The 22780-nt window shown below is 32.4% G+C and overlaps 2 protein-coding genes and 1 long non-coding RNA gene across 3 annotated transcripts; all 3 read left to right on the top strand.

Annotated features, from left to right (window-relative positions):
- On the top strand, positions 1-3843 carry LOC110728967 (calcium-transporting ATPase 12, plasma membrane-type-like). The gene has a single exon (XM_021908649.1). The coding sequence runs from the start codon at positions 530-532 to the stop codon at positions 3638-3640; it is 3111 nt and encodes a 1036-aa protein (XP_021764341.1). The 5' UTR covers positions 1-529; the 3' UTR covers positions 3641-3843.
- Positions 3844-6645: 2802 nt separating this feature from the next.
- Positions 6646-12259, top strand: LOC110728968 (protein SPIRRIG-like). Its single transcript, XM_021908650.1, has 4 exons — positions 6646-7204; positions 7670-8703; positions 8829-10452; positions 10594-12259. Exons 1-4 carry the CDS (start codon positions 7074-7076, stop codon positions 12020-12022), a joined length of 4218 nt encoding a protein of 1405 aa, XP_021764342.1. The 5' UTR covers positions 6646-7073; the 3' UTR covers positions 12023-12259.
- Positions 12260-21107: 8848 nt separating this feature from the next.
- Positions 21108-22427, top strand: LOC110728900. The gene is made up of 2 exons (XR_002512788.1): positions 21108-21620; positions 22186-22427. It is a non-coding gene; the product is annotated as an uncharacterized LOC110728900 (long non-coding RNA).
- Positions 22428-22780: the final 353 nt, after the last annotated feature.

Below are 22780 nucleotides of genomic sequence, written 5' to 3' on the forward strand. Positions count from 1 at the left end.
TTATGTCTAAATTATTCAATACTCAATATGATCAATGCTTAAGAAGATCAATTAACTAATACTAGTAAACCAAAGTTGATTTAATTTACACGTATTATACCAAAGTTGAATTAAATACACGTATTATACGCGAAATAATATATATAGTAATTAATTGAGCAGACGAACAGGCTTGGAGACTAATCAAGTAGGATAATGTCTAAAAATAAGAATAAAAAAATGATATTGAAAATCATCAATCAAGAACTTTCAGTGTTACCTCTTACCTTCGTCACATCTTGATAGCATGACATATCGACAGTTGTTAAGACTATCTTCATTGAGCGGAAACTGCAATGCATATTCCTGAACCAGATAGCAAATATAAGTAATAACAAGTAACATATTCGGCTCATCACAACAAATAGAAAGAGTCAGCGTTCACAAACCTCAAAAGAACAAGAAATATAGCCACTTATATTTTGTTGATCACCTCTAATCAAACTTTGTTTCACATTTCTTATTTTCTCAAGAGTAAAGAAGAGAACAAATGGACGGGAGAGCTTTTGTTCTGGATAGTGATTGTGGTACTCTGATTCATAAAGTGAGCACCACCATCACACAAGCGCGGAAAAGGTGGCACATAGCAGCAGCAGCCATATATTCCTTCCGAGCATTTCTTTCCCTCGCCAACAATACTAGCCTGAGTATTGGTTATCAGCAGCCTTACACTGTGCTTGATGTTGAACCAAACAGCCCTGTAACCCCGTCTTCATCATGCATAGATGCAGCAAAGCTTGCAGAAATTGTCAGGGAGAAGAGAGTCGAGTCTCTTCACACACTTGGGGGCGTCCAAAAAATTGCCAGTGCTCTCAAGACGAATGAAACAAGTGGCATCTCAGGAAGCGAAAATGATCTTGGGTGGAGAAAGGAGAAATTCGGGTCAAACACTTACAAGAGGCCGCGTCCTAAGGGTTTCCTTTATTTTGTTTGGAATGCCTTTAAGGATCTCACCCTAATCATCCTTCTTGTTTGTGCAACCCTTTCTCTTGGGTTTGGGATCAAGCTGCATGGCATTAAAGAAGGGTGGTATGAAGGAGGAAGTATCTTCTTGGCGGTCTTCCTTGTTGTCATTGTTACAGCTGTAAGTAACATCAAACAAGATAGACAATTTAGCAAGCTATCAAAAATAAGCGATAACATTATGATCAGTGTTGTGAGGGATGGCAGGCCACAACAAGTCTCCATCTTTGACATCGTAGTTGGAGACGTAGTGATCTTGAAGATTGGGGATCAAATACCGGCAGATGGACTCTTCGTAGATGGACAATCCTTGTTGATAGATGAGTCAAGCATGACAGGAGAAAGTGATCACATTGAGGTAAATCATACAAACAACCCTTTTCTTCACTCAGGTGCAAAGGTCGGTGATGGATATGGACGAATGTTGGTGACATCAGTTGGGATGAACACATCTTGGGGAGAGATGATGAGCACAATTAATCGTGATACCAATGAACAAACTCCACTACAAGTGAGGCTCGATGCATTGACCTCAGCAATAGGGAAGATAGGTCTTATTGTCGCTTTACTTGTCCTCGTGGTGTTACTTGTAAGGTATTTTACAGGGAACACCCGAGGTGAGGACGGGCAAAAAGAGTATATTGGTAGCAAAACAGGGATCAATTCCATACTCAGTTCCATAGTTCGGATAATTTCTGCTGCAGTCACCATTGTGGTTGTAGCCATTCCTGAGGGCCTGCCATTGGCTGTGACGCTCACGCTTGCTTACTCAATGAAAAGAATGATGGTTGATCAGGCGATGGTGAGAAAGCTCTCGGCTTGTGAGACTATGGGGTCTGCAACGGTCATCTGCACTGACAAAACTGGAACTCTGACGTTGAATCAGATGCAAGTGACCAAGGCTTGGATTGGAGAAGAAGAAGGCACTCGAGTAACTGCTCCCAGTGTTCTTGAATTGCTCCAACAAGGAGTTGCTTTGAACACGACGGGTGTAGTATATATACCTTATCAGGGAGGAGTACCTGAGATTTCAGGAAGTCCAACTGAGAAAGCAATTCTATCTTGGGCAATCAAGGAATTAGGTATGGATATGGAGACAATAAAGCAAAGCAGTTCAATTCTTCAGGTTGAAAGCTTCAACTCAAATAAGAAGCGAAGTGGGGTAATGATGAGGAAGGAATCTGACGGTTCTATCAACGTGCACTGGAAAGGAGCAGCAGAATTTATTCTAGCAATGTGCTCCCATTATTACACCTCTGCTGGAATAAAAAAGGTGATGGATGAAGATGGAAGGAGAAGTATTGGGCTGATAATTGAAGGCATGGCAGCCAGCAGTCTTCGCTGCATTGCATTTGCTCATAGTGAAGTCTCAGAAGAAGAGGTGGAGTACGACGAGGAAACAGCTAAGCCAAAGCTTAAAGAAGAAGCCTTGACCTTGTTGGGGATTGTAGGTCTGAAGGATCCATGTCGTCCAGAAGTTAAGCATGCAGTAGATGTCTGCAAAAGAGCAGGAGTTAGAATCAAAATGATTACAGGAGACAACATTTTCACAGCAAAAGCCATAGCCGCAGAATGTGGCATACTAGGATACCAACAACAGGAAGGTGAAGTTGTGGAAGGAATAGAGTTTCGGAATTACACACATGAAGAAAGAATGGAAAGAGTTGACAAAATAAGTGTAATGGCAAGATCATCTCCCCTTGATAAGCTACTGATGGTTCAATGCTTAAAGCAAAGGGGGGAAGTGGTTGCAGTTACAGGAGATGGAACCAATGACGCACCTGCTCTAAAAGAAGCAGATATTGGACTTGCTATGGGAATTCAAGGCACTGAGGTGGCTAAAGAGAGTTCCGATATTATCATCCTAGATGATAATTTTAGCACCGTTGCCACCGTTCTGAGATGGGGCCGATGTGTTTACAACAATATACAAAAGTTCATCCAATTCCAACTTACAGTAAATGTGGCAGCTTTGGTAATCAACTTTATAGCAGCAGTTTCAGCCGGAGAAGTCCCCCTGACAGCAGTCCAACTATTGTGGGTTAATCTCATAATGGACACATTAGGAGCTCTGGCCCTTGCCACAGAGCGTCCTACCAAAGAGCTTCTCGATAAACCACCTGTTGGAAGGACAGCACCCCTCATAACCAACATTATGTGGAGGAATCTCTTGTGCCAATCGCTGTATCAAATCTCAGTGCTACTGATCCTGCAGTTCAGAGGTAAATCTATCTTTAATGTATCCACAGACAAAAAGAATACCCTGATATTTAACACATTCGTTCTGTGCCAAGTTTTCAACGAATTCAATTCAAGAAGAATGGAAAAGCAAAATATATTTGAAGGAATCCACAAAACTCCTTTGTTTCTTGGAATTGTTGCCATAGAAATCATCCTTCAGGCTGTGATGGTCGAGTTCTTGAAAAATTTCGCCAATACAGTGAGCTTGAACTGGAAAGAATGGGCAGCATGCATAATCATCTCATTTTTCTCATGGCCCATTGCCTTTCTAGTTAAACTCATACCTGTTCCAGAAGAACCCATTTTTACTACTCTTGTAAAAACCATAGCCAAAGCCAGAAAGTCCATTCATAGAGATGCTGGTCTTGAAACCAGATCAATTCGAAAAGTATTATAACCAGAGCTCAACACATATTCATCAGATATAATCATAGAATTTTTTGTTTCTATTATTAAAGCTTAATTGTTGTATCGACTAGTCCATTGATTAGTGATCAGACATGTACAGCTTGACCCCCCATCCCTTGCGAATAGGATACTTAAATGATTGTTATTTTTATTGTAAAATTAAACCTTCAAGGCTTGTTTTGTATAAGTTCATCTCAGGTATAATGACATTTGTGTGCAATTTTGCATGGAATTTCCTATGTCAATGTACAAGGAAACGCATCCCCACTGATAAACAATTCACCTCTAATCATTGATAATCATAACCATTTACAAGTTATTACAGCCGTTTGGTGCATGTACAAGTGATAAGGAAATTCTTTGAAGAAAAACCTAAGCTCGGACATTCCTAAGGGATGTTTCATGAAAACTTAATTACAAAGTCAGTATCATCCCATCAATTCATGACTCTGTACAAACTAGCCGAATGCTGATAGTACTTTAATTCGATCTGTAACAAACCGTGAATCTTCAAAAACGTGTAATTCCATTCTGTTGTTACCTATTTTATAAATAAAGGAGCTTGTACATAAACCAGAGCATGCATGATTAACAACATACAAAATAGATGAAGCATAAGCCCCCTAAATCTTTAATAGTTAACCAATTAGTTTCTCCCTATTTCCTTCATCTAAAATTGAAATACATAATTACATATCCTAACAATATTGTTCAGCTTGGCAACCCAATTATAATCTGAAGCCAGAAGTGATAGTCTAATTACTCTCATGACTCGAAAAACCGTCGTATAGTTTCTCATCCAAAATTCAATGTTCAATACTCTTATCAATTAGCTTATTATCTTTTACATCATGCTTAGCAGTACATGATTCATCACATTTCAAATTTCCTGCATGCATAATAATTACAACTCCTATGACCAAAAATGGTTTGAATTCATAAACATTAACATCACTGTAATTGAAAATTGCTATTCAAAATTATGTAAATTAAGCAGAAAATATGAAAACTAACTCAACAACTCATGGCAAATCATCAGGAAATAACTGAGCAGGCAGTTAAGATAATTTCTTATCAATATATATATCAAGAATAACAAAAGGTATATTAATCCAAATAAATAAAAAAATTTGAAAAATTGAGAGCATAAATTCGTGATTAAATTGTCATCACATTGAATAATTGACATAAAAAACAATTCTTGAAAAATAAAATAAAATAAAAAATATCTTAATAAAGATGATTATTATTTATGCAGTTGCATTTTTCCTTTGAATAATTAATGAGGGTTTTGAAGCTGTGAGAAATTTCTGGACAATCTAGAAAATTCAGAGTACGAGAAATTAAAATTAAAAAAAAAAAAAATGAGGGAATATTTGTCAAAATATTTTCATTGAATGCATGTAGAATATACTTTATATATAGTTGTCAAATTGAAAGTTAAATATTATAGGATATTATAAAATAAAGTTCATAAATATTTGTTAAAAAAAGGAAAGTAAAAGTGGCGGGAATTTTTTTAATCAAAACCTGACAAGTGTTATAACAAATTCGCCTTTAGTATAATGTAATTGATATTGAAAATTTTTAATAGTAAATCTATTATGGAATTATCGTATTTTATGGGTTTTAGGTAGAGTAGGGCACCTGGGTTATATTCTTATGTAGGTCTGGATATCGGGTCAAGTTGCCATTTAATTTAGGGTCTCGTATTGTAGTAAATCATACATAAAATGAGCCTAGGAAAAATTCATATCATAATTTGTGTCAAGTTTATAAGCATGGATATTTCATATCAGACCCATATAACGAGTTATGTCAAGTATGTAGTATGTAGTATTAGTTTTTTTTTTTTTTTTTGATGTTTAGAGAGCCACAGGGGCAGGGGTGAGAATCGATCACAGGACCTCCTAGGATCGGGAGGGAAGCTCTAACCACTTGAGCTATCCCTCACTCTCAGGACTCAAGTATGTAGTATTAGGGTCTGTTCTCTTCCGTTGAAATTCAGTTCAGTTCAGTCCAGCTCTTAATTTACGCTAATGATATTACTAAATGATATAAAGCCAAATTTAATTCTTTTAAGCTCTTATTACAATGACGACGACGACAACAACAACAATAACAATAATATTAACAATAATAATAATAATAATAAATAATAATCAATAAGTAATAAATAATAATAATAATAATAATAATAATAATCAATAAATAATAATAATAATAATTATAATAATAATAATAATCATCAATAAATAATAATAATAATAATAATAATAACAATAACAATAATAACAATAATAATAATAATAATAATAATAATAATAATAATAATAATCAATAAATAATAATAATAATCATCATCAATAATTAATAATAATAATAATAATATGTACATTTGTATATACACATATGTATAGTAATAAATAATCGATAAATAATCAAAGATCACTAATCCGTAGTTAAAAATTCACTAATTAATAAGTTCAGTTCAGTTCAGTCCAGTTCAGTTCAGCTCAGTTCAGTCAATCGGAACAGGCCCTTAGTAGATACACGTTGTAATTAACTAAGATGAGCTTATCAATCTATTATGCTCCTACCATGCTCATACTAAATCTTTTAATGACTAAGTTAAGATGATAAGATAAATATAAGTTTAAATAAATAAAAATTAGATGAATAAGGCGTAGTTCACACACTTTACTACCCAAAAAAAAAAGGTTAAACTAATTTTAATTTTATAAAAATAATTTCAGTTCATTAAAATTACTAAATAAATAATAAAAAAATTAGGTAGTATAAAGAATTAGTAAAAATAATTTTTATTTTTTTCCTAAAAAAAATAAATTATTTTAATAAAAATGATTTCAATTGGTAGAAGTTAGGTGTAATAACCCCAATTTAAACCGTTTATACCTTTATACAAAATGCCAAATTTCAAAAATATTTTAACTCCTCGATCAAAATTACACTTTATTAGATCTTTGTGGGGTTTGAATTCCATGTTCTTGTAGAATTTTAGAAATCACTTTTCGTAGGTTGTGTGGTTGACTAATTTAAAGCAAAGTCCTTTCTTTTTTTAATTCATGCCAGTGATGCGACCATTTCAATTTGTGGTAGGATTGAGCATCTTCTGCCCAATAATATAATATCACCACTACTAATCATAATGCACACCATGTATTCGAGAAAATGACCCAATGAAAATTATTTCACCAAAACTCAAAATTGTTGATTGACCTTAATTTCCCCCAAAAACAAGGGAAAGATGGCCTACACGTTGTAGTATTTGAACCCATTATTCTACATACTACATACAGCATGATCATGACATTCAAGTTCTTTACTTTTGTTCTTTCTTCTTCTTCATCAACCTTCAAAATCTGCAAAATTTTCATACCCAGAAAGTTAAAGATTCAAAAATGGAGTCCTGGGTAACCACATTGTTTAAGGATATCAAAGAGAAGGTTGGGTTTGAGTCTTTATCTCAATTGAGTGAAGTTGTTGAAGTCCCACCAAGAACAGACACTTCTTATGATTATTTACCTTCAAGGTAAAATATTCTACTTGTTTCTTTATAACTGCATTCATTTGTTGGGTTTTGATTGAGTCTAAGTTTTTGTTCTGAATTTTGGCTGTAAAGTTTGCTTCTTAGTTGCATTTGATTTCGAGTGGTTTTTAGGGAAATTAGTTTAACTCTTAGTTGATAGTGTTTACTTGGAGCACAGTTGACTTGATTATATCATTGTGCATAGGGATTTTTCTTTTAAAAGTGGGTTAAAGAGCATCTTAATGTTTAGTTAGGAAGCTTTTCGTCAAATAACAACCTTAGTAGCTTGTTTAACATTGATCTCGGGATGCAAGATAGCTTATATGGATGCTTGCAAGAGTTGCAACTCACCATGTATAGTGCTTTAATTTTATATCTAGTATATTATGAAAAATGAATTTGAACTTACTTCTACTCATCTTTGACTTACTTAAACAAATGCCATGCCCTTTGTAACATTGATTACAGGTTGTCACCTCCAGAACTTCGGCTACTCATTCAGTATGTTTTGCAATTGAGGCTCATAGATGCAAACCATAATCTCAATAACATCTTGGGAAGGCTGTTATTCATGGAGCATTTGGCCTATGAGAGTGCTTCTTTTGCACCTTGTTTAGAATTCGACATGAGTAATATGGGGCATGCTTGCATTGTAGCATCGCTAGGGGAGAGGGTATGGTCACCAAAGGAGGGCTACTCATTTGTTTGCTGGTTTCAGTATAGGGGCTTAAAATCAATGCAAACAGAACACCAAGCAACAATGAAACTAAGGTTGTTTTCAGTTAGCTCAACAGCAAGTGAAAACTCATTTGTAGAAGAACTTTTTCTGCAACAGGATGGTGTGCTGACTCTTGCAACAAACAATACTTTGTTATTATCTTCTTCTAGCTTGGGTTTGGAAGAAGGCGAATGGTATCATCTTGCCATTGTCCAAAGTAATAGAGATGACGTGACTGCAAAACACTTCTCTGGTACTGTACATATATATGTTAATGGGAAGCTGAGTGATACTGCAGAACTTGCTTACACTCCAATGCTTGCTGAAAGGGAATTGCAGATTACCATTGGGACACCTGCAAACCATGCAAGGGTTAGTTACTTGCAATGGAGATTACGTAGTTGCTACCTTTTCCAAGAACCACTCTCTGCTGATTTTATTCGTTTCATGTACATGCTTGTTAGAGGAAACAAAACTCTACTCCAAGGTTCAGATATTTCTCACTCTAATGGTGATGAAGATGGCGAGGGAGTGAGAAACACGGACTCGAGTTCAGACAATGGAATAGAAAGATTATACACTATTGAGAAAGTAGGGAGACCCGAGGTAGATGGCTCAGAGACAATTTGGGATATGAAGATGTTGGAAAAACTGTGGCTACAACTTTTCGGAAAGAAACTCCTCTGTGCTTTCAATGCAGTGCGGATAGAAGCTCTGCCAGCATCACAGACTTTGGCCTTGCTCAATCTTGTTGATCCTATGTCTGTTGTTGTTCCTTCAATTGGTCAGTTAACTAACTCCATACTAGTATTAATTTATAATAAAGTTATTCATACAAAATCTAAATCAATAATGAGTTAATTTAGTTTCTTTATCTTATTTATTTCGTTGGACTTCAAAAACTTTCAGGCATACCGCACTTTGGGGAACTCTATGGTGATATCGCTATTTGTAGAAGATGTATAATTGGAAATGTCGTCTGCCCAGTAACAGGGATAGCTGTTATTCTAGCTACTATTGAATCTGCTGAAACAAGGAACATGCTTCATATAGCTTTGACGTTGTTTGCATCTGCTCTAACTCAGAATTTTCATAGGGCTGAACAGATGAAAGCTTGCAAAGGTTATCAGTTACTGTCTCTGTTCCTTGGTAGGAAAATAGCCTTTTTTGACATGAAATGTCTTCAAATTCTCTTCAAGATTGTTGTGTTTGAAGATCCCCTAAAGGTGGTGGATAGCCAAACTATTATTTCATCTGCAAAAGCCATGCCCCAGGCCATATCTCTGGAAGTTGATCTAGAAGATCAGGATTCACTTTCTTCAATAAATTATCATGGAGAAATAAATGATTTCTTTACAAATGGCAAAACATCTAATTATGTTGATGGGTGTTCAAATGATACAGAGGCATATTTATTAATCTCTGGTGCTATATCTGATGTAGATATAGTAGAGCATGTTTTGCTAGACTGGACCCTGTGGGTGACAGCCCCTGTTTCCATCCAGTTAGAAATTCTGAACTTTTTCGAGAATCTGGTGTCTGCATATAAATTTAAAGATCATAATCTGGGTGTTCTACGTGAAAGAAACATTGTTGAGCACTTGTTGGCAGCTTTTCATAGGGATGGTATTGAAGTGCTTGTCTTGGAGAAATTTGTTATTCTACTTGCAGTCATCTTAGAGCACAAGTTTCTAGACACAGAGTTGGAAAATGTGACATCATTTGTTCTTACGACATTTGAACCCCCTGAAGTGATGAAACCATCTCAATTCTCGAGAGAGGTGATGAGTAAGCGTGTGACTTTGAGAAATATTCTCTTGGAGACTCTCATAGATTTACAAGTGACCATAGTTTCAGAGGAATTGCTTGAGCATTGGCATAAAATTGTCTCATCACAGCTCATTGCAAATTTTCTTGATAAGGCAATTCATCCCACAAGCATGATATGGATCATAACCCTTCTGGGTTTATGTTTCACTTCATCTCCCACATTTCCTCTTAAATTTGAGAGTAACGGGGGCTTTGAAGAATTGTCTCGTGTACTTCCAAGTTTCCATGAGTTTCTTGACATATATTATATTATCTTCTGCTTAATATTTAACAAGCCTATATACCCAAAGTTACCTGAAGTTGGAATTTCGGACTTTGAGGCATTAATGCTCACTAATGAGGAATTTGGTGACTTGAAATTTGCTAGGCTGTTAGATTCTATAGTTGCTATGGTGAAATTTGTATTTGATCAGCTCAGAGTCCAACCAAATCTAGCTCAACAAGCTTTGGATTTCTCTCAATCTTCTGATGTGGACCTTGCAGAGGCAAACATGGATATTATTGAAGAATTAGGTGGTGAAGAAGCTTTGGATCACAAGACACATACTACATCTTTACATGGCTTGGAAGCCTCTGCCACTGATGCTATTTCAATACTGAGATTTATGGCTAATTCAGCTAAAATGACTCCATCTTTCTCTAAAATCTGTAAAAGGACTGAGTTTCTTGAGAGCTGTGTCGATCTTTACTTCTCTATTGTGAGGTTGGTTGGTTTCTCCTCTCTACTATATCAATACTCAAAATTATTTTTGCTAAAAGTAAGACTTTTTAAAATAACCTTGATATTTTGAATTGATTATTTTTTTGTACTAACTTTTTTTTTTTTTTTTGTCTTGTCTCCCAGGGCGTATATGGCTGTAAAATTGGTCATAGAACCTTATGTTTTGACAACTTCCACCAGTTATTCCATCTTAGCTTGTGAAGGCAATGAATCACCTTCTGCAAAGCTTGGTTCTCATACAACGTCTACTGAAGATTCAAGCTTTCTAACTACCTCCCATCTTATGCTGGAACTTGACAATTCCACTGGTAGAGGTAAATTATATTCAGTAGGAGCCACTGCTATCTTAGATCTTATAGCAGAAGTTCTCTCTGTTACTTTAATTGGGCATGTAAATTCAATTGCAATCATGGAAAGCATTTTATGGAGTGGTCCTTTATATCTTGATTCTGAATCTGCTCTAACTTTCCAGGCACTCTGCCTTAGTAGAGTTATGACTTATTTAGAAAGGCGACTTCTGTATAGTGATGAGAGAAATGGCCAAATTTTGGATAAGAACATATTGTGGTCAAATTTAGGGTCATTTTGCAATTTGATTGTAGATTGTGTTTATATACGTGTATTTCCACAGCCTTCAGCTGTGATGAAAGTTTTAGAATTCTGTTTCTTGATGCTCCATTCTGCAAAAAAAGACGGTCAAAATGAGGAATCATCCCTTCCTTGGACAGGCCTGCTATCAATTTTGAGAGGAAGTAGGCCAATTGATGTTATCCTTAAGAGCACAAATCGGATGGTATTGTATTGTTTTCTTCCATCTTTCTTGGCCTCCACTAGAGAGGATCCTCTTATTTCCCAAGAAGAAACGCGGGTTGATGTTTGCATAGTCTTGGAACTAATACATGCTCATAAAGAAATCATCTTCCATTCAAGCAATGCGGATATTGATCTATATTGCTCCCTCTGCATTAGTCTAATCTCCCTCATCTCTGATGAGCAAACAGATGCAAGAAATTTAGCCATGAGTATACTAAAGTTTCTTCTAGTGCATTGCCGAGCCTCCCTTGAAGACGTGCTCATATCTAAGACAGACCACAATAAGCCCTTGGATGTATTAAATGGGGGCTTTGACAAACTTTTAACAGAAAACTCATCCACTTTCATAATGTGGTTTCAGAGATCTGAACATGATGTGAAGCATGTGCTGCAGCAATTTGCAAGTGTTAGATGGTCAAAATTCATTACAGAATCAGAAAAGTTTAGAAGAGAGAAGTTCGAGTCATTGGAGGATCATTGGACGGCTAAAATGGGGAAGAAAACAGAACACACAACTAAACTTGACCCCATATATTGGGATCAATGTGCTGATCGGAAAACAACTCTTGCAGCTACACAAAATACTACGCGAGCTGAGTTAGGGATTGCTTACAGAAAGAAAGACGACTTAATTCTTCATGCAGAGAGTGAATGGAGGAGTCAATTCGAACAACTTGGGCATGAACATAAATTTGAACTCATTAGCTCTTTGGCTTGGGAAGATTACTGGCCTTTGTGATCATAGTATGCCAGCAATTTAAGTACTAATAAAGGCATGTAAGTTTTCGTTGTTTTCCATCCGTTGCTTAACCAAATTGGTGCATTTGACCTTAAGTTATAGTATGATTAAGAGCTTAACGGTCTATAGGTCCAGCCCACATTCAGAGTAATATCTAGCCCATCTAATCTTCTAGTAGCCTTGCCTGAATATATGGCCCAAGTGGTCAGTTGGTTTATGAAATGATGACACGACACTCGAGTGATAAGTGAGTATAAAATTAATTTCCAATTAATTTTTGGTAAGTAATTTTATTTCATTTTTAATGCAAAAAATATAGTGTGAAATATTAGAGATTGAAAGAGTAATTGGTCAAAATTACTAACATATTCTCAAATAATCCCACTGTAGACAAAATAATGGTAATTCTTTACTTTTTTTTCATTAATGTAAAATTGGTAATGCTATATGTAGACTTAAGAGCTATATATAAATATTAAATACACTTTTGAAAATTGTATAAAATTAAAAATTCATGACAAAAACATGCGTAAATCAGTCTAATTAATGTTTATATTTTTATGATTTTCTAAATTTATACATTTTTTAGTGTATATTTAATGATTATATATAGCCCTAAGGGCTATGTTTAACATTTTCCAAATTATAATCATTAGCATCTCAAATTATAAGTAGTAAAATTTAAAATACATACATCATGTCAAAATTCAAAGTGTAATCATTACATAACCGAGTATTTCAAAACGAAAGAAGAATAAATAGTCATTGGCCTCATTACAGTTGCAGTAGCTAGGATGTAGGAAATCCAGGTTGTTATAAACCTCAAAAAGAACAAAGGAAGGTCTCATTTTGTACAAAGTAATTGAAAGTAGAAGATTTTTGGGTTCCCAAGAATTATTATCATAAAAAAAAAAAAAAAAAAACATTTGTTATCTTCATCTTTATAATTCTGTCATCTGAAGTTTGCATTGCATACACGCGGAGTCTAGGCAAAGCACCAAATTAAGTCTAGGACCACTCTACTCACTCCACAACTTGTTGAGCACAAATATCATTAACCACTGCCTTCTACTTTATGGATCCAAGAAGATGCTTGTGTTTTTGGCTCATCTTGGTTTATATTACCTGGTATGAGCTGCCATCATATGTCTTAAAACCCTAGCTAGGCATCTTTTTTCTGGAGTTACTATCCTCGGAGTAGAGATTTGAAATAGAAAATAAAAACCAATCCAGGTATGTCGGAGTAATCATTTACGTTACTCACATTTCTTGTTGAATTGGTTCTTTAATATCGTATTAATAGCCAACGTGACAAAAAAAGTTACTCATGCTATGTATGAGAACCCATGCTGCATTTGTTAAAGCATGACAGTATTAAAATCGATCTTATGTTTCAACCATAAGCCATTGTAGTTGCTATTTTAAAGGTTTAAATACCCAGGATTACAGATCTAATGTCCTATTACTTCTTTTTTAATAGCAACGTTTAGAGATGTGCATCTTTTAGGAACACTCCAAATCTCAAGTCAACATCCAAAACAATTTGATAACACATAGTGTAGTTGCCATTTCTTATGCAATAAGCATATAAAGACAAGCCGATGAAAATGGCCCAACATAATAATTTGGCAGCTGCGAATATGTAATTAAGCAACGACAACAAATTACTTGATCCATCTCTGTCCCTTGGATCCATTTTCATACTACGAGTATCCCAAATTCGGGACCTTTATATTTTTTCTCGAGTTTTATATATTCAAGGAATAAGTCTTGTATGTGTACAACGGGTGTACATTAATTTTATTATGAAGTGGTCAGTTTGAGCATAACGTTAATTATTTTTATAGTAACTTTAACCAATTAAAGAGAACTTTTAATTTATCGTTAACTTGAATTTTATTTTAATGTATAATTTGTTATGAATACGTGATTACATACTATAAAACTAATATTATTAGTCTAATACATAATAAGTTATTTAATTTGTAAGATAAAATTTATTAAGAACTTGTTTTACAATAAATTTATGTATACCCGCCTTTTTAGAGGATTTGTGATATTCAAGATTTTTACAATACATTTTACCCTTACCACATGTTCGCAACATCTTCTCATATCCTCAACTTTATATCCACCTCTTTTTGTAACTATGATGTTATCTACCCTTTACAATTACATGCACTCATTATTGTCTCTATTAATTTGTCTTGTTGTCTTATCATATTTTTCTCTTTAATCAAATTTCACTTCGTAACTATGATGTTATCTACTATTCATAATTACAACACACATTTTAGTTACAATCAATATTACACAATTACACCCCATTAACTCGTGCCATTGTCTTCTATCATAGTCCATATATAATACGCACCATACTTAATTCATGCTAAAATGAATTAGTTACTTGTATTGAAAGAAGATGTGAATACATGAATTGATGAATAATCAACAACAACAAAAACAAAAAGGAAGTTTGAAAATAAGAGTTGAATTATATATTTGTTCATTATATTCCATCTTTTGAACCACAACAACACGACATTAAATAGGCATTAAAAATGAGCAGAAAACATCATATCGATTACCTAAACTCAATACTATCATCCCACATTCCAACCTAATATCATTGCAGTAGATTTTGCTGCAGAAATTACTACGGAATACTGTTTACTAGTAGTATTTTGGGAATAGTTTTGCAGTTTGTCTTATAAACTTATGTACTGTATTGGAACGAATCTAGCAAGATCCTACATACGAAAATGATGGATATATAAAATATGAGTAAATCAATAAAATTATACAGATTGTTGAATAACTCAAAAAATGCAACAAAAAACTACATGAGTTAACCCTAGATCGAATAGCTTGATAGGTTATAAATTAAATCAAATAAAAAAAAATATAAATTTAGATTAGATCACATAAGTAAAAAATCAAAAAGCAAGGTGAATTAAACCTAGCCTAAAAGATAAAGTAAAGTATATTGGAACGAATATAGCAAGATTTAACGAGAATGGTGGATCAATAATGTATAAAATATGAGTAGTAAATCGATAAAAAAATATAATCAGATTGTTGAATAATTTAAAAAGATACTCGTACAAGTGTACAAAACAAGACTACAAGAGTGAACTGTGAACCCTAGAATAGTTTCATAGGTTAAAGGTTAAAACCACCTTAATTACATAAAGAACAATTAATATAGAATCCCCTAGCATTCATCTATTATACTACTAAAATTTTAATAATGTCACGCCTATAGTATAACGCCATAATATACATACTTTATATAATGGTCCTAAACTAAATTTAATTGATTTCACTAGTATGTACTAGCTTTTATCATCCACAAATAATAACATAATATAAGTGGATGATAAGTTAACAATACCTAGTGACACTTTTGGTTAATGAAGATCGAGTGGCTTAATTCCACGTGTAGTTTTTTTTTTCTTTTTTCTTTTCATCTTTTTCCAAATTGTTTTTTCTCTTGTTATTTTTTAAAGATATTATGAAGATTGAGTATCTTGCCTTTAACATGGGGAGGTTGGGGTGTTGACTGATGATACCTGGATTCAGAATTAGATCGATGTTTAGCTGTTTTATTAGGTAGTTGAGGGGTTATATATTAATTATACAAGTTTTATATGCATGTGTTGTAGGTTTTATTAATGTGTTTTAATTTGAAGTGGCACAATATTATTATCCACCATTCCACCAATCTTGATGAGAATTCTAAAGGCCTATTCTGTTCGGCTTAATTTCAGTTCATTTTCTAATTATTTTTCTTTCATAAATGATTCATTTCAGTTCTATCATGTTCAGTTCAGTGCAGTTCAATTCAACCCCAATTATTTCAGTTTAGTTCAGTTGTTTTCAGTAAATCGGAACATGCCCTAAGTGTTTTGATCGAGCTAGCTAGCTATAAGAGATTTTTAGTTTGTTATAATGGACGTAAGAAAGACAAAGTAAATCAATAATTAACAATATATACATAGATTTTTGTGTGATTCACAAATAATGTTTTAGCTTCGTCCATGAGGCACAAAGACAAAGATTTAGATTGAAGAGTTCATATATCGCAATAGAAATAATGTTCATAGGAAATTTTTAGTATAACTCAAAATAAAAGGACTATATAATGGTTGGTGTCTTGAAAACACCAACTACGTGTTTTATTTATTTATTAATTCAACTAATTTTGACTTAATTAGATGAACCTACATACTGACAACGTAATTAACTAATTATGCACAATATACGTGCACCTGAAAGACTATTAAGAGTATTAACCTAGCTAGCTACACCGTTTAACACAACTGGCCTGACGACCTTATTGAGGCCACCCTACACTTTGACCTAAATCCTTTATAACCTGCCAAATGTTGTATGCTTATACCTAAAATAATAACACACATGACACATACAATAGTGTAGTAGTACTACTACTTTAATTAAAGACTAACCCTTAACCTATTCCAACACTTATTAATTACCAACATATAATTAAACCTACTTGAATTGTATGATTTAATTCCCTGCCTCCTCCTTTGATTTCCTTATGAGCTGTCTCTCTTTATTTCCACTGTTCTCCTTCCTCTATATTAAGGATTTTATTTGCTCCTCACATCTATCATTTCTTAACATGAATAGGTTTTCCAAAAAATAATAATAATAATAATAAAATATATATATATATAATATTTATCTTTGTTTTTTGATCATATATTAAATTTCCAAATATTTTTTATAAGCTTTTTGTTTAATTTTTTTTTTCATTTTTTTGTTGGGCTATTCAATTTTGTTTTTCTTGTTTGTCATCATCGAAACTTTTCTGGATTTTTTTCTATTTCGTTTGACTTTTAAAGTAAAGTTGATGTTTTCACAGAGAATACCATAATGCATGTCTTTTGTTTTTTTTTTTAAATCACCAATCTTTTCCATAGACCTATTAATTAATAATTATTCTAGCTAGAACTATGTATGTAAAAACAAAGTCAAAGGGTGTTTGTATGTTGCATATTTTTACATATTTTCAAATGAATTTTAGTACTTTTATGATGATGTCTCCAACAAACATATTGTTGCTAGTTAGTACCATATAAATATAACTATACAATTAAATTATTATTATTTAAACTGATGAGATCTAATTAAATTAAAGAGGTGTTGATTAAATTTGTTTGTCAAGTACGTGGTTGAAATTATCCTCAAAAAAGGAACAAGTGAAGCTGCCAGCATGATCTATCTATGGTTAGCAAGTTAGTTTGTCATCACATTAAAACTATATAGTATACAATTATACATATATTTTATATGCATAATATATGTATGATTGTATGTATGTATGTAATTGCTAGCTGTTGCTAGGTCATGCTGTGACAGCATCACTCCTTCCTTGTTTGAGGGAAGCTAAGAAAGGCTGGAAAATACTGCTTAATAATGTAAGTATATGCATATCTTTCTTTCTTTCTGATTCTCAATGTGTCTTATGTTGATGTGGTACATTAATTAGTATTCTTTATATGAACATGGATATGGTCATGGACTTCTTCTCGGTATGCGAGCTTATGGGTTCGTCTTTTGTCTTTGTGTTGTATCATGCTTCAAATTATAATGTCGTACATGCTAGCTAGTTTAGTTAAAATAATTGGTGATTGAAACTTTAAATTAAAACATAAAAGACGTTCAGTGTTATGTATTGTTTTTATTTATTGTTCTTTAGGTTTTTTTCCGGCTAGCATATAAGAGATGTAATGCCATGTATGTGTTTCTAAATAGGTTTTATATGTATTATTGCATAAGTCAATCATCTAACAAGATTAAATTTCTTAGATCTAGAGTAGAAATTTTCAAATGATCGAACCTAGCTAGGTGTTTCATTAGGTGCACCCTTTCATTCAACACCCTTGAGTAATTATTTGTTTTGCTCAATTTCAAAAAATTTACTCGTTTCATAGTGTTGTTATTCGGTTCATTTAAGCCAATGGGTAATTTAATTTAATTTATTAAAAAATTTGCTTGCAACATTTTGCTTTGGATTATCTTTTTCAATATTAATTCTTAATTTTTGAATGTTATTGTACGTTGCCCTAACAATCTGCAAATTGTAACAGTAAAAAATCAGAAAATGATGAGACCCAAGTCCCCTAGTAGAAGGGCAAATAGTTGTCAGTTTGGGTAAAGTATGCTACATACTCTTGTTGGTACGGAGAGAGGCAGCTACCTCCTAATCATGAGCTTAATTACTCCTTAATTAAACTATTATTATTGTATAATTGTTAATTATATTCTACTAATTCTAGTACAATGTGTGCCTATGTCACTTGTCACGTGAGCACCACCTATAGAAAAGAGCTAGAATTGAACATCATGAAATTTTTTGGAAATCTCTTTTAAGAAAGAAAAGAAAATAATTTGCAATTCATAAAAGTTGTTAGAACATCATAAACTTGGTTCAATTCAATGAATACACTTCCCTCCTTTTGGTGTTTGAATTTTTTGTATATATATTAATGGGCTCTCAGATTGCAAAAAGAAGAAAAAAAAATTGCCAAAAAAAAAGAAAAGAAAAGAACTAACTAATGGACTAAAGTGGAATTCTTATTGTATTATATTATTTATACTAATAAGAGGAGGTTAAAAGTTGTATAAAGGTATTACTACAAATTTCATTGTTTTAATTTCTAAATTGGTTTTTTTTTTTTTAAATGAGCTTATTTATTGTATTATATTGCAATTATGATGAATATTTAGAATAATTCAAGGTGGTGACATCTACTTATTAGCAAATTTAAGATATTTAAGCAAAACAAATTATAAGTTATTAGATCAAATAGTAACTAATTATAACCTAATCAAACTAAACAATCAAGTACGTGGTCTTGGCCTGACTAGATAGCGCAAACTAGGCAAACAAATTATATATGTAGTACAAGTGAGTTTAAGAGATCGTACGTTGGAAGAAGAAACTCCACCTTTATCTCAACCCACCCTTGTAATTTAAGAGAGAAAAAAAAATGTAAATAGCCAATACGAACTTAAAAATAATTGACTCAACCAACCAATGCAAATAACTGAACACACTTGATGACGACGTTGCAAACTCAAACAAACATACAAATAACTAACAATGAACAATAATAAAAAGTTAAAAATCACATCCGATGCTTATCATCACATTATCTCATCAATAAGTTACATCAATTAGTATATAACCCCTTCTTAATTACCAATAATCATACAACAACACTTGATGCAAAAGTGGCAAAGATTCTAAAACACAATGGATATGGGCCAAAATCTTGGGTGACAAGTTAAAAAATGGTACAATTGAGAAATAAATGAAAGAGAGATGGATGAATTGAAGAAGGAATAAGAAAGATGCTTGCATTGTTTGGAATTTGGATGCACTCAAAGTGAATCAATCTTATGATGTGTGCATGCGCCATTTGAAGCTAATAACTTGGAGAACCTTTTTCTTGTCCTAACTCTTCAATCTTTCCACTTTTTTGATACTTTGATTTGTGGGGGAACTTATTTTTTATGACTATGCATGCATCTATTGGTTCCATCTGCCCAAAACCCACCAAAGGGATCAAAACAAAAGCTCTATATATGTAACATTTTTTTTTTTTTATTGTAAACATATAAAAGTAAGATAATAAAGCATAAAATTTACTAACTTTATCAGAGAACTCTCTTAATTAATTTTTAATTAATTAATTAAAAATTTAATTACCCTTTTGACAGTTCACTTTGATTTATTCATTAATTTTATGTATTAAATTAATTATAATATATATATATATATATTGTTGTCCCAATCCATGTGTCACTTAACCCATTGTTCTTGTCTCTTAAACACTTGCCTTTTTTATGTAAATCTATGTTAACCAATTAGATGCTAAAGAAAGCATGCCTCCGACAATTGGCATTGCATGCTAATAAAGAAAAAAAAAAAAAAAAGACTACCCATCTATCTAAGGACAAAATTAAAATTATATTTTTAAATTTTTTAAAAATTAACTAATTAAAGAATTAAAAAAGAAAAAGAAAAGAAAAGAAAACGACTCTTGCATAGAGATGGATTGAGATCGATCACATGACCATGTTGTTATGTTAAGATACCTTACCCTACTTCTACAACTAACAAAATTATGGTCCCCTAGTATAGCTAAATCACATTACTTAATTGTAATAATAATCTTTTTTATATTTCTTCGAAAGTTTAGGGGGGATAATGTCGGTATTTGTAGTCCATTGAGGTGGAGTTGAAAGTGATTTTAACGTTAATGTTTATATATATATTTTTGTTTGAATTGATATGATGAAGTGATGTAAATGGTCCTATTTGATAAATTAATTTGTTGAATTAGTATGTAGTTGAATAGACTTATGTTGTATTATTGTCTAAAACTTGTCTAAAATGAATAATTAGTAATCTATATCGTGACAAATTATTGATGATACCCTATAATAAGAGCTTGCACTATACTTTATTACAACCGGTAATAAGATTAATGATGGTATATAGTTGCACAAAAAAAAGAAAAAAAAAAAGACCTAGTGTATATTTAGGGTACTTCAAACTACACTATACTTAATTGTAAATCAAAGCAAAACCTTGATTAGGTTAGAATCAAACTACCCATCCAAGTGCTTGTTATTATTGCATTCAAGTTTTAACTAACCGCGATCTTAATTAGTTTAGAACATACACAACCCCAATCCTTACCGGCTAAGACCTTGATTAATCTAGAACAAATACGTACAACTCCTTATTAGCCGATGCAAGCACATACTTGATGTTTCTATATTTTGATATATACACATCAAACCATGGCTTCTATTGAATCTTCAAAAAACTAAAATAGAATAAAAAATAAAAAGAAAAGCAAAGAAAAAGGCATTGCCCTTCTTGAGATAGAAAGGAAAGAAGAGAGAATATGCTAAATAAAAGTATAATGTTGACAAAGCCCTAGATATATAGGTAGAAAATTTCAAAAACAATTTTTTAAAAAAATTATTAAAAAATATGAAAAAAATAATTTTCATAGATTGATGTGGCTTGGGTGTGATTATATTCAATGTGTCTCACTTTAGGCCACATCCATCTGTAATATCATATGGCTCCTAATCATATGATATGAAATGAATATTAGTTATTATTAGTACTATATTTTATATACTATGATATATATCATTATATTTACATTTTCCCATAAACCTCTCTCCTTTGGCCCCTCTTTAAATACCCCATTGTTTCTTCACTTCTTTCTCTACCATTATATCCTATGTTCATTAAATAAGCTTTGTTCTCATTTTTTTTTTCTATTTTTTTTCCACTTATTATTATTTTCTTAGTTTCATTGGGAAATTATATTGTACATTGACGTGCACCACTAGTTGATGAAGCTGCCAGCATGATCTCAACTTGCCTTTTATTCTGATTAATCTTTCAATTAATCATCATCAACAACTTTATATTAAGGAAAGATTAGATCATGTTGGTAGCTTCATCTTTTGATGGGATCACGAAAAACAACAATGAAGAAATCATTGGATTGAACTAATTAAGTTTATTTAATTATTGGTACGTGCTTACTTATTACTTTGCTCTTCATAATTTTCATAATTTATTTAGTAAATTGCATGCATATGATACAAATGAGCAAATTAATTAGAGTGGTCTTTTATTTTCTTAATCTTCATAAATTTGTACATAAGTAATTATTGATGCATATTCTCATTTTTCAATATGCAAAAAGCTACCCCTAATGTTTTAGTGCGTAATTTATTTTATAATTAATATAATAATGCTTTTTCCAATGTAAAAAAAATAAAAAAATAAAATTGGATTGTGAGTTTGAATCCTTCTTGTCCAGTAGTCTCCGGAAAATTATACCCTCTTACATGCTCCTTATCTTTATGTAATATATGAGTAATTACCCGTACATATTAATTACGGAGTAAAATTTTATTAGAATGATTTTTTTTTTCACTTATTATTCTTTTGGTTATTGTTTTTGCAATTTGTTCATCAATTGTCAAGTCTCATACATAGGTATATATATACAAGATTTCCATGTCAAGAATTTGGACTGAGTTTCAACAATGTCTTGAGATGACGACAATGAACAATAACAAAGGTTAAATAGTTTGTTTTAGTAGGTTTAATTTCGCCATTGATGCATGAGGGTTTCAACAACAATGAAGGCACCTCGAAGAGAAGAACATATTTCAAGCTAGCTTTTATTTTAAATTCTTATATGTGGCTGGCCACAAATTATTTCGTTAGTGTAATAGAGGTTACTTGGTCAGTGTTAGAAAGGTTATTACTCGATCAGTATTACAGGGGTTACTTGATCAATATTATTGTCATCATTAAATTTTGTATGAACCAGAATGATCAATATATATATATATATATATATATATATATATATATATATATATATATATATATATATATATATATATATGTTACTAAAGTAAATATATACTTGTATATGTTATAATTTGCATTACTTTGGATTATTTTCACAACGATTATTTTCATAACACAACTTTCTCTTTTATGCTTGAACATTTACTACGTGTATTCTACGAATTGAAGTAACAAAGAGTGTATGACTTTATGCTATTTTAGTATTTTGTCTAGTTGTTGAAGAATGGAGGTGGAAAAGCAGGGATTTTATTTATTTTTTTAAATTTTGAGATCGACAATAAAAGAAGAGCATAAGCCATTGATGA

The sequence above is a fragment of the Chenopodium quinoa genome, unplaced genomic scaffold, assembly GCF_001683475.1.
Source record: "Chenopodium quinoa cultivar QQ74 unplaced genomic scaffold, ASM168347v1, whole genome shotgun sequence".
NCBI lineage: Eukaryota > Viridiplantae > Streptophyta > Magnoliopsida > Caryophyllales > Amaranthaceae > Chenopodium > Chenopodium quinoa.

Excerpts from the sequence above, each read along its gene's own strand:
- LOC110728967 (XM_021908649.1), top strand. The coding sequence starts at position 530 with ATGGACGGGAGAGCTTTTGTTCTGGATAGTGATTGTGGTACTCTGATT.
- LOC110728968 (XM_021908650.1), top strand. The coding sequence starts at position 7,074 with ATGGAGTCCTGGGTAACCACATTGTTTAAGGATATCAAAGAGAAGGTT. Across the intron at positions 8,704-8,828 it reads TGTTGTTGTTCCTTCAATTG|GCATACCGCACTTTGGGGAA; the intron begins GTCAGTTAACTA and ends AAAAACTTTCAG. Across the intron at positions 10,453-10,593 it reads CTTTACTTCTCTATTGTGAG|GGCGTATATGGCTGTAAAAT; the intron begins GTTGGTTGGTTT and ends CTTGTCTCCCAG.